Source organism: Typopeltis vanoorti, chromosome 15, assembly GCF_054136105.1.
Source record: "Typopeltis vanoorti isolate ZY-2024b chromosome 15, IOZ_Tvanoo_1.0, whole genome shotgun sequence".
NCBI classification, from domain to species: domain Eukaryota; kingdom Metazoa; phylum Arthropoda; class Arachnida; order Uropygi; family Thelyphonidae; genus Typopeltis; species Typopeltis vanoorti.
This window is the reverse complement of record NC_143563.1, coordinates 45,063,900-45,075,992: the sequence shown is the minus strand read 5'-3', so window position 1 is coordinate 45,075,992 and position 12,093 is coordinate 45,063,900. Positions and strand designations below refer to the sequence as shown.

Below are 12,093 nucleotides of genomic sequence, written 5' to 3'. Positions count from 1 at the left end.
ACACACACACACACACACACACACACACACACACACACACACACACACACACACACACACACACACACACACACAGTTTCCTTCTAGGAATACGAAACTTATCCGAACGTTGGACTTCAGCGATAAGACAGAACGGAGATATTTTGTAGGCCTGTAAAAGTAAAGTAGTTTATTTAATAAATGTTTGGCTTAACAACAGGAGCACAGCTTACAGAACTTTTGAAATGACCTTCGTACTAGCATTAATTGATTTGAATAGTCAACCACACTAGGCATCTCGTTACCGCTTCCCTTGGAAAACATTCATTTCCTGTCACCTCACACAAAGACAAATGATTTATTACAGCCTGAACTGCCAATGTATGTTTATTCCATCTTAAGGAACAAGGAAGCCATGAAACCATCATTCACAGTTTAATTTGTCAGTGGCGAAAGAAATTCCACCTAACGACTCGTCTTTGATGATTAAGGGAATAATATTATAATAGGAAAAAATCAGGATAATTTCATTTAAAGAAATATTTAATGGCTAATAATAAATACTTATGACTATCGCAGTAATATATTTGTAATAATCATATATAATATTATAATATATCTAAAGTAAATATAAAAGTATTCATACAAAAATATATTATAAGAGGCAAGCAAATAATGTTTTTCACACAGGAAAGAAGAATTTTAATCACTCACACGATTCAGAAATATCGGTCGTATTCGCACGACTTCTGCGATAATACTAATTAGAATTAGGAACGTAAAATGGCAGCAGTTTCGCGGTACTCTCGTGAGCTTTCGTATATGTACGCCAGCTAGGAAGCGTATTCATCTTTCGGTGATAATAAAGGTGAAAGTTGGTTGCCAATCGATTAAAAAAAAAAATCCTTAGCCCACTCACTATGAATCGGAGACAAATTTCTTATTATAATGTCAATCTCATATATTAATTATAGGTAATTATTAATAAACTTTCAGAATAATTTCTTTATCGTGTTTTTGCCATAAGAGTAGAATAGAATAAAAAAGTTGAATGAATTTATGGCATTTTTATTATAGAAAATCTTTGCTGGCACTACATATTTAAAGGGCTCCCAAAAGTGTCTAAAAACAAATCCGATAGTTCACGCTGTAATCAGGTCACACAACACACACACACACACACACACACACACACACACACACACACGAATTGAAGCTTCCACATAGGTGATGAATTCGATTTGGACGAGGAAATCCGATTGATATGTTTCTGTTACCCTCCAGAGAAATATTCCGACTGGTACGAGGGGGGTCTGAAACGGTCTCGGCCTCGACCATAGATGGCAACACTATCGGAAAGATATTCAACACTATCGATTTCACCTGGATGTTTATGACAGATAAAAGATTTTTATCTGTCATAAGCATCCAGGTGAAATCGCAAGTCATTCTATCAAGTAATTTGTTTTATCAGCTGTCTTAAGCAAAAGTGTTGTCTGTATCCTTTGAAATGGATAAAACTGAGTATCGTGCGGTTATAAAATTCTTTGTAAAAGAAGGTTTAATGTCTAAAGAAATTCATTCGAATTTCATAAATGTTTATGGGCACTCTTCTCCTTCGTTTTCAACAATTAAGAAATGGGCTGCCGAGTTTAAACGTGGCCGTACCAGCCTCGAAGATGAACCACGTGAAGGAGGTCCAAAAAGTGTAACAACACCAAAAATCATTGATCAAGTGCACAATATGGTACTGGATGACCGGCGAATCAAAGTGCGTGAAATTGCTGAGACTATAGGCATTCCAAAAGAATGTGTACGATATATTTTGCATGAAGAATTGCAAATGAAAAAGCTTTGCGCAAGATGGGTGCCGCGCTTGCTCATAGCAGATCAAAAACGCACTCACATGAAAATCTCTGAACATTGCTTGGAGCGTTTTAACAAGAATGAAACTGATTTTGTGAGTCGATTTATTACTATGGATGAGACTTGGATTCACCATTATACACCAGAATCCAAACAGCAGTCAAAACACTGGACAGAAGCCGGTTGTTCAACGCCAAGAAGACAAAGTCATGGCATAACGTGTTTTGGGATGTTAATGGCATTTTGTTTACTAATTATTTTGAAAAGGGTAAAACAATAACGGGGGACTATTATTCCGATCTTTTAACCAGACTAGACGAAAAAATTCGTGAGGAAAGACCCGGTTTGCAGAAGAAAAAAATCATCTTTCATCAGGACAATGCACCTGCCCACAAAGGTGTTTTGGCAATGGGAAAATTAAGGGATCTAAACTATGAATTGCCGGAACATCCACCCTATTCCCCAGATTTGGCTCCCTCTGACTTCTGTCTGTTCCCAAAACTAAAACTCTTCCTCGCTGGTCAGCGTTTTTCTTCGAATCAAGATGTGATTGCAGCTATAGAGGGGTGTTTTGCAGATCTTAATGAGAACCACTACAGGGACGGGCTAATGGCACTGGAGCATCGCTGGAATAAATGTACAGTAATCCCTCGATTAGTGCGTCATTTTTTTTTGGTTACCCAAATTCGATTAGTGCGCCTATATATATTTTAAAAATAAATGTTACAGATTTTAAAAATTTTTTATCTGTTCATTTTTATGGCTAACTGTTTTAAAAAATCACTCACCAGAATGAAATAATTTAGTTACCAATTTAAAACACTTCTGTGCATGTCACAAAAAGGAGAATCCATCCCGATAATAGGGTAATCAATCCGTCTTCTGGGATGAGTTGTTTATTATTACACGTCGGAATATTAACTTCTCTTTTATGATCCCAAGCAAAATGGTAACTCTTTTGCTTGTATAACAGTTGGGAAATTTTATCTATAAAGCACGTGATTTCGCGTGTTGGCGACTAATTCATACGCCCTCCATTTCTTTCTCTCCTTCAATGATAACGTCCAAGAGTTAATTAACTCTCATTCTGAACAATTGAGTGATTCCGGCCTGCTAAATTTAGATGCACAGCGGGAAGATCCCGAAGAATATGAAGAAAATTTAACCACTCATAGTAAGCCAAAAGAGATTTCACAGAAACAATTTGAAAACATTTTTCATACAATTGAAGTTTTTAAGCAGCAATGCTTAGAGGCTGACCCTGATGAAGAGAGAAGCGGTAAAATTTGCAGAAGAGTAGAAGAAGCAATAGGGCCATACCGTCGTTTGTATGAAGAAAAGAAACAAAATGCCTCCAAACTACGTTAGCTCAATTCTTTGTTAAGAAGTAGAGGGCCCTAAGACATACCCTAATTCTTTTATAAAAAAATTAAGGTTCAAAAAAAAACTTGAGGAACGAATTATAATTTTTCCCATAGGTTATTGTATTCGATTAGTGCGTTTTCGATTAATGCGGCTGTTTTAAAGAACGCATTAGGCGCACTAATCGAGGGATTGCTGTACTAGTCTTAAGGGAGATTATGTTGAAAAAGGAAAATAATTTTGAAATTATAAATTCGTTTTTTTCATTGATAGGTAAGAGCGTTTCAGACCACCCTCGTATGTATACACACACACACACGCGAATTTCAAGCTTCCACATAGGTGATGAAATCGATTTGGACGAGGAAACGTATCTCCTACACTCCAGAGAAATATTCTGATTGGTATTGTTACAAGTCCTTATAAGGACTGGCTTAAAGGACGAAGCAAGAATGCTTTTCATCTTCCCTGTTATCTGTAGAACAGTGCAGGGATAAGGTGTTATTGAGCTATTAAAGCTCTGATCATGGCAGGAGGGTAACAGCAATAGCAGAGCCTCAGTTAGAACTTTATCGGCTACAGCATTGCCATCCATTACCCTCCAAGGGTAATGGATGGTAATGCTCACCGCATCTCACGGTCGATCCGAAGTCACTCCCCCCCCCGTATTGTTATGTTACAAAAAACAAGAAGGTAAATTTCATATGCTTGTGACCCATTTAAAATTTATGGTGTTGTTGCAAAATAGAAAAAAAAATTATAAACACCTATAAAAAATAGCTATTATCAAAATATCTTTTTATTCTTAATTATCCATGAATATAATATACACGAATTTAAATTAATCTGAAATTTCAAACAGTTTATCGAAGCAAGGCTGCAAAATTTTTATCCCGACAATACAACTTTTTTGAAGTCACATCCAACAACTCTATGAACTTGGTTAATGAAAATTTCTCCAATAGCAAAAATGGTATCAAAATGTAGTAGTTTTATGGACATACCTCTGATGCAATTTCACAAATTATATTTTATTATATTAATTCCACAGGCTGTAAATTACTTTCATCACCCAGCGAAACATCAACACCTTACCAACTGGACGCCTGAAGTGGCAGATGCCACGTTTCGTAGGCTCAATGGTTTGTCACAGCCAAGCAATTTGGCTTCTTAGAAACCTCATTACTGCTTATGATAAAACTATATGCTTTTTAAAGTAATTTGTAAGTTTATTTCGTGAGCAATAATTGAATAATAGTAATTAAAGCATGATATTATTGTTACTGTATTATTGGAAGCTTGATATGAGTGTTTGTGGAGAAGTTACCCGAAGTCTTACTGCGGTGGTTTTATACGCTAAAGAGGAGTATTACGAATCTTTTCTAAGTAAGGTATAAAGAGCATTAACTAATGATTCGTTTAAGATATTTGATGTGTATATATTTCTGTGTTTTATTGGAACAAGCTAAGAAACTTAAAAAATTGACACAGCTTATGAGATTATAAACTCGGGCATCTAAGTTGCCTTAGTGTTGAACTACACAAAAGATACAAACTCTGTTTAGGAGCATGCATCTTCGCCTTATGACTGTATTGTCATAAGCTCTGGTCATTTTCGAAACTTTTTAAATAAAAAAAAATATATTTTACTCGAAAATAATAATGGATTATGCTAATATCCTTGTATTCAATAACTTTATGATGTAAGCTTTCTGGGCACTGCCTTTATATTTGCTGCTTTGTATTGAGTTTCTTAAATTCGTTTATTTGATTTCCATTGTTCTAGAAATGGGTTGTCTAAAAATGTTTGCAAAATGTAGGTTTAACTTTTTCTAAACAGTTATGGGGTATCGCAAACTTGCATCTTCACTTGTTATTTTAATTTTCATTATTCACTTCTATGATCTTCAATAAAAATTATTGATATTTCTTTTTGGAGAATTCCTTTTTTAGGATAACCCTGTATATTCAGTAATATTTGAAAGACGCATTACATTCCAAGAGCATCACAATATCCAGGAACGTTACAGTGTCAATGCAAAATGACACTGTAACACAGGAAAATGAGTTTCAAACAGGGAGCTGCGATTGACTTTTGTGTTAAACTTGGTAAACGTTTTACCGAAACGCATCAAATACTTCCAAAAGCATACGGTAATGAATGCTTATCCCGTACTCAAGTTTACGAGTGGTTTAAGCGATTCAAAGTGGTCGTGAGACTCTTGAGGACGATGATTTCATCGTCCTCAAGTGATTTCATCAAAGAAAACCCGAAATCGTCCATGAGATTGATTGAAGATGAATTGGGGATTCCAAAATCAACGGTGCACAACATTTTGACCGAGAGCTTGGGCCTCGTAATTGAATTCGCGATTTGTTCCTCACAAGTGGACCGACGACCAAAAAATGTATCGAATTGAATAGTGCAAGGACCTCATTAAAACCGTTCGTAAGGACTCAAACTTCCTTAAACTTCCGAAAAAACGTCGCTCGAAGAAGTCAAAAGTAAAGACAATGCTGATTTGTTTCTACGATTCCAAGGGCATTATCCACAAAGAATTCGTTCGCCTGGCCAAACGGTCAATGGTGAGTTTTATCCAGGGCCGGTTTTATCATAAGGCGAACCTAGGCAATCGTAGGGGCGATTCAGTCTAGGGACGTCAATATCTGGGCAGAGATATTGACGGAACAGATTTATGTAGTGAATCACAAATAATAGCAAGGCGAATTCCAGAAAATACTTCCTCATTAGATGTCCTATCATACGTATGCAAAAATAATTTAGAAAATAGCGTTCCAAATGTGTTTATTGTTCTGAGAATTTTTTCGACATTGCCAGTATAGGTAGCAAGTTCAGAAAGGCGTCTCTCGAAATTAAAACTTACAAAAACTTACACTCGCTCTACGATGGCGACTCACTGGTCCAGCAATAATATCTGTAGAGCATGAAATCGCATCTACAATCAATATAGATGAATTAATTCAAAACTTTGCCAAAGCAAAAGCCCGAAAGATTAATTTTTCATAATTTTGTATTTACGATGTAATAATTTTCTTGTTATACTACAAATGTGTTGGTTTTGATTAATAAAGTTTTTTAATGTTCATAATGATATTATTTTATAAATATCCACATGTGTAAGTGTACGTGTGCTTGTGTGAGTATGACAAAATATATAGAGCGAGACAATGTATAGGGACGCCTAAATTTTCTTTGCCTAGGGGCATCAGATACTCTCGGACCGGCCCTGGTTTTATCTCGAAGTTTTGAAGCGATTGATAACGAGAATTCGTCGCGTACGGCATGAATATCGTGACGACCGACCGTTCGTCAAAACACACTGTCACTCTTGGCACTATAACTCGGCCTTCTAATGAAACAAATGTCATAAACAGTTGACACAACACTAACGAAGGTTGCCACTTTCGACAACAAAAAAGATACAACAGGTGGCGCCACTAGTTTCTTCTATTTTCGAAAAGTTCGGTTTCTTTTTGGACAGAGGGTGTAGAAGAAGGACAACTACCACTGGCTTGTTTAAACTTCCATGTTGAAGTCAGGAGCTGCATAGAAAGCCGAATTCGGATGGGTATGGAGGTAATATTAAAACTGGCTTAGTGACAATAGTTGAAAGTGATGGAATACTTGGAATTCATGTCATCTTGTCGAACATTTTGATAATTTTAAGTAGGTCATTCCTGTAGAATTTTCTACAATTCCTGTAAGTCTAATATTATACCATCCTTTGTTAACCTTAAGCAAACAACATGGTGGCAGAGTGTTTTTTTTTTTTATTATTATTATTTTTTTTAACCTCCTCGAAACTTGGATTTTCATCACGCAAAACAAGCAAATCGGTCTCCGAAGAATATACATAATATTAGTTCAGCTGCTTCGAACCAGGGGCGAATGCTGGTCTTGAAATTCACGCTTGCTCTTCTTATCATTCAGGGAATGAGAGGTGTGATTGAAGTCTGATTAGCGGAATAATGAATTACTGACCATTTAAAACTATGTACAGGTAACCCTCGTATAACGCGGATGTTAGGTTCCATAGAAATGCCGAGTTATATAAATCGCGTTATGCGAGTCTCAGATCACATAGAAAAAGTAGGGTTAGGTTAAAAAATCGTTTTTTTTTTTAAGATTATATAAACAATGACATATCCAACAAAAAAAAAATATTTTTATTTAATTCAGGTAATTCATGTAAGTTAAGAAAACATTTAAACTATGAAACAAATACGTAGTATAAAAGTATAAAAAATTATAAATTATACGTAAACTTCATTGCCCATAATGCATAAATGTTTTAGGCAAAATAAAATAAAATGTATATTTTAATCGTCATCACTCTCTTCAAAACTAATATTTCGTAGATGTTCTTTATTTACGAGTGGCCGGACGTCATCATCAGTTGAAATCTCTTAGACTTCGTTTGTATAATTCTCATTGCATGCTTAAGCTGATTTAGTTATCAAGAAGTCATTAATAAGACCTTGCTTGCCACTATGCTGCAATTTTTTTATTAAGTTCATAATACGGAGCTAAACAAATATCCAATTGTCTCGTGAATTTTCCAGAGCGCTCCATTGAGAAATCATTATCCATAAAATAACTTTCCAAGTCCAATCCGATTTCTTTAAACTGAATTCTTTAACGGATTCATCGCAATCAGAATCTTCGGCAGAAATGTCCCCGCCATTTGGTTCGGCGTCATCCATTAATTGTACCAGTTCCTCCTCATTTAAATCTATTTCCCCATCAATTAATTCGTTAATTTCGTTTTAAACCATATCGCCATTACTATAAAAACAATTTTTTACATGAAAAAAAAAAAAAAAAACATTACATATTGTAGGTAACTCACCAGAAAATAAAGTGCTCAGCTTGAGATGAACACACTTATGATTTTTAATGCACTTTCCTGGCAGAAAATGAAGACAATTTTCAACAATAAACACTTTATACGGTATACAATTGACGTACATGTGTGCTAAAGGGTATTTCCCCTAATATAAATTCGCTACTTATAACTACATGCGCGATACGGGCAGATGCAAATTTAACGAAGATAAAATTTGATTTTTAAGTCGCGCGTTGAAAAATATATGAAAAGATAAAGGGTTACTACAGTTTGTAGACCGTCTTATATCGAAACCGCGTTGTATACGTACCGCGCTATACGAGGGTTACCTGTACTTAGAAATGTATGTATATTTAATCATACAAATACAACATTTATTTTACAAATGATATTCTATCTTTTTCAATTTAGCTACTTGAATACAAATTGTACCCTACAGTTTTTCTTTATGAACTAATCAATAACATCGTCGTAAAAAGTTGGTTGTAACTTAATTTTCCCAAGCAACACGCACACTTGTAAAGACTGCTGAAGCTCACTGGCTAGAGCTACGTTGACTGTGTATGGCCTGTGTTTAAACAACAGAGTGAGACGACGTGAAATGGCTATGCGCGAGCATGAAATCACAGTGCTGCTGCTGCGAGGACCTGGAAGCTCCGACAACCGAGCAAGCCAAGGTAGCTTTGACTAGACGAGCAAGCATCGGTCTTCGATACACAACAAAAAGCTCAATTATTGCCGCGCAAGCTTAAGACGTCATTTATAAGCATTCCATTTAGGCTACAAAAATAAAAGCCTAAATGGAATGCTTATAAATGCATGCATTTATTAACAAATAAATAGTACTTCATTCTCAATTAATGAGCTTGCGCAGCAAGCATGGAGAATTCTCCCCTGCTTCGGACGTTTCCAAAACTACAGCAACAAAAAAAAAAACCTTCGTGAAGAAATGGTTGCATTAAAATGCCTGTAAATAATCCCTTAATCAAGTAACTTAACTCGTCTTCGCATTGAAGATATAGCAAGAGAGAGAGAGAGAGAGAGAGAGAGAGAGAGAGAGGCTATTTTTCCCCTACAAAATATTTTAATGCTTATTATACAATTACAGAGTTTTAATTATCAATACAACAGAATAATGTTCAATGCTATCATAATTACGATTAATATATAGTTTATCTATCTATCGCTCACGTAGTCCTCAATGGACCGTTGGGTCACCCATGGCTGAGCAATGAATGTCTAATGGGCGGTGAATTAAGACAGATGACGCCCACCTCCTCTTCTGTCTTCGTCTATATGTCCTATGGCTGTATCCTGTATGTTCACGGGTCCGGTTTGCCTGTTTTGCGGGATGAAAAAACTACGGGACAGTAGAGTTCCCCCTCCCCAGGATAAACTGGGGAGGGGGAACCCTACTGTCCACGCCCAAGACCGACTAACTTGGCTATGGCTGAGGAAGATCCTTCAGCTCCTCACGTCACCGACAAGAATCGAACCTAGGACACTCCTTCCCCAGGCATATGGTTGCAAAGCGCACAGCCACTAGGCTAACCGCGCGGACATATAGTTAATAGTGTCTGTTATTCTATTTCGCTTGTCCTTTTAATAGTCAAATTATGAACCCCATTCGAATTGTTGATAAAGTTGAAATAAATTTATTAACTAACTTATTATGATAGAAACTTACCTAAACATCTCGGAAGAGGGTTTGACCACGATCCATTTTGAAGGCAAGTGGTAGAAATGGAAACTCCATCGAATTTCATACCATCAAAGCACCTAAAGATAATCACAGAGCCTAAGGTTGTACTCCTCCCTTCGAGATAACCATTATGTAAAGTTCCGGGAAGGCCACAATCGATTTCTGTAATTAGAAAGTTAGAGGTAATCTGCACAAATTTTTACATAAAGTTTTACATAATATACTAGACAAGTATATTCCTTTATTCGAAGAAATTTTGTTAAAAATCGTTTATTCTGTTGCGTTCTAACATTATTCCTGCATTAGCAAACTCGATCAAATATTCAAAAAAGGGAATAATCATGTATGTATGTCACACATCACCTGGATCAAATTTCATATTAACGAAACTTTTAATAGTCCTTATAAGGACTGGTTTAAAGGGGCGAAGCAAGAATGCTTTTCATATTCCCCGTTATCTGTAGAGGACAGTGTAGGGATAAGGTGTTATTGAGCAATTAAAGCTCTGATCATGGCAGGAGGTTAACAGCAATAGTCAATCCTCAGTTAGAACTTCATTGGCGATGTTTAAGTAAAGCCAATCTCTAAAAATTAAGACGATCCCTAGACCACTGAATAGTGGCCGAAAGACCGTCCATCTCAGCGTTGGCTCCACTCAATGATGGCCTTCCACCCACACACCACCACCGAGCAGAACCGCTCATATTCCGAAGAAAAGCATTCACCGACAAAGCCCCTCAGCGGGCCATGCCGGAGAACACTTTCCCCGGAGACTCAAATTGCTCCCTTAAGGTAAAAACCTTAAGAGAGCGAACTCAAACTTTAATAGCTCAAAATCTCTGCGACCAGGGTGGTAACAGCAATAGCCGAGCCTCAGTTAGAATTTCATTGGCTACAGCATTGCCAACCATTACCCTCTATGGGTATATTAACGAAACAAGTATCAATATTCTATAAAAAGTCTTTAATATTCAATACCAAGAGGTGTATCGAAATAAACACCAAATTAAATTTTATATAAGAAAATTATAAGATATAAATAAAGTTAATATGTCTATGTTGGAGATGCGGTGATTGATTCATTCAATCCAATACCCTTGGAGGGTGGATGGCAATGCTGTAGCCAATGAAGTTCTAACTGAGGCTCGGCTATTGCTGTTACCCTCGTGCCATGATCAGAGCTTTAATAGCTCAATAACACCTTATTATCCCTACACTGTCCTCTACAGATAACGGGGAAGATGAAAAGCATTCTTGCTTCGCCCCTTTAAGCCAGTCCTTATAAGGACTATAAGGATGTCTATGTTTTAATTATCTATTTTTATTATAATTAATTAATAAATTATTAATGAAGAACAATTGTGAATAAAATAATATATTATAATTCTGTGTTTAAAAAAATACAAGAAAAGCTGTTGACTAGAATTTCATTGAATCCGTATGGTAAAACGAACATCATATGAACTGTTAGCTATTCATGTAGTTATTCGTGTTAATGCGTGCTTAACTATGACATATTAAATCATGAATATACAGTTCACTTTTCTTCAAAAACCATAATATAATTAATTAATTAATATTTTGTAGGGTAGGAGATGAACTCTATTGAGAATTCGACTGTACAGATTACTAAGTTGTGTTTCTAATGTTTTGGGCCTTAAAAGAGTAGAAAGAGGATCAAAGTTGACGTGTATCTGCACCATCATATGCAGTACGTGTTGGGTTAAGATTTAAATATTATTTTTTTTTATCCTTGAGCACTATTATTAATTGTTTCTGTATAATGTTTTTATTTGTCAATAGTCCGCGCGGTTAGCCTAGTGGCTTTGCGCATCGCAACCATATGCCTGGGGAAGGAGTGTCCTAGGTTCGATTCCCGTCAACGACGTGAGGAGCTCAAGGATCTCCCTCAGCCATAGCCAAGTTAGCCGGTCTTGGGCATGGACAGCAGGGTTATTTCCGCCGGTTTATCTGGGGTTTTTCATCCCGCAAGCAGGCAAACCGGTCCCGTGAACACACACGGATTACAGTCAGGAATACTGACCCAGCCATAGGCCTGGTTCGTCAGCCTATGACGGTTCCGGAGCCCGGATAAAATTTGAGGGGACTAGATGATGCCGTACCTCCCCATAAAAGGGGACTCACAGTCATTGCACCATCACACGTAATTTTTTTTTTTTTATTTGTCAAAATCTATATATTATTAATTAATTAGTTTTATATTGTTGTTTGTTATTTTTCATATAAAATAGTTTTGTAAATTTAATTTAATAAGTGAATTTATTAAAATAATTTTCAATTTTAGATTGATGTTTT

The 12,093-nt window shown here is 36.3% G+C and overlaps 1 protein-coding gene across 3 annotated transcripts in view; it reads right to left on the bottom strand.

Moving 5' to 3' along the window:
- Hasp (Hig-anchoring scaffold protein) overlaps positions 1-12,093 on the bottom strand; it is a 208,180-nt gene that overhangs the window by 67,292 nt on the left and 128,795 nt on the right. For all 3 annotated transcript variants that reach the window (XM_090404813.1, XM_090404815.1, XM_090404814.1), the window contains exon 7: positions 9,763-9,939. In XM_090404813.1, the coding sequence (XP_090260939.1) occupies positions 9,763-9,939 (177 nt within the window). The remainder of the gene's footprint in view (positions 1-9,762; positions 9,940-12,093) is intronic.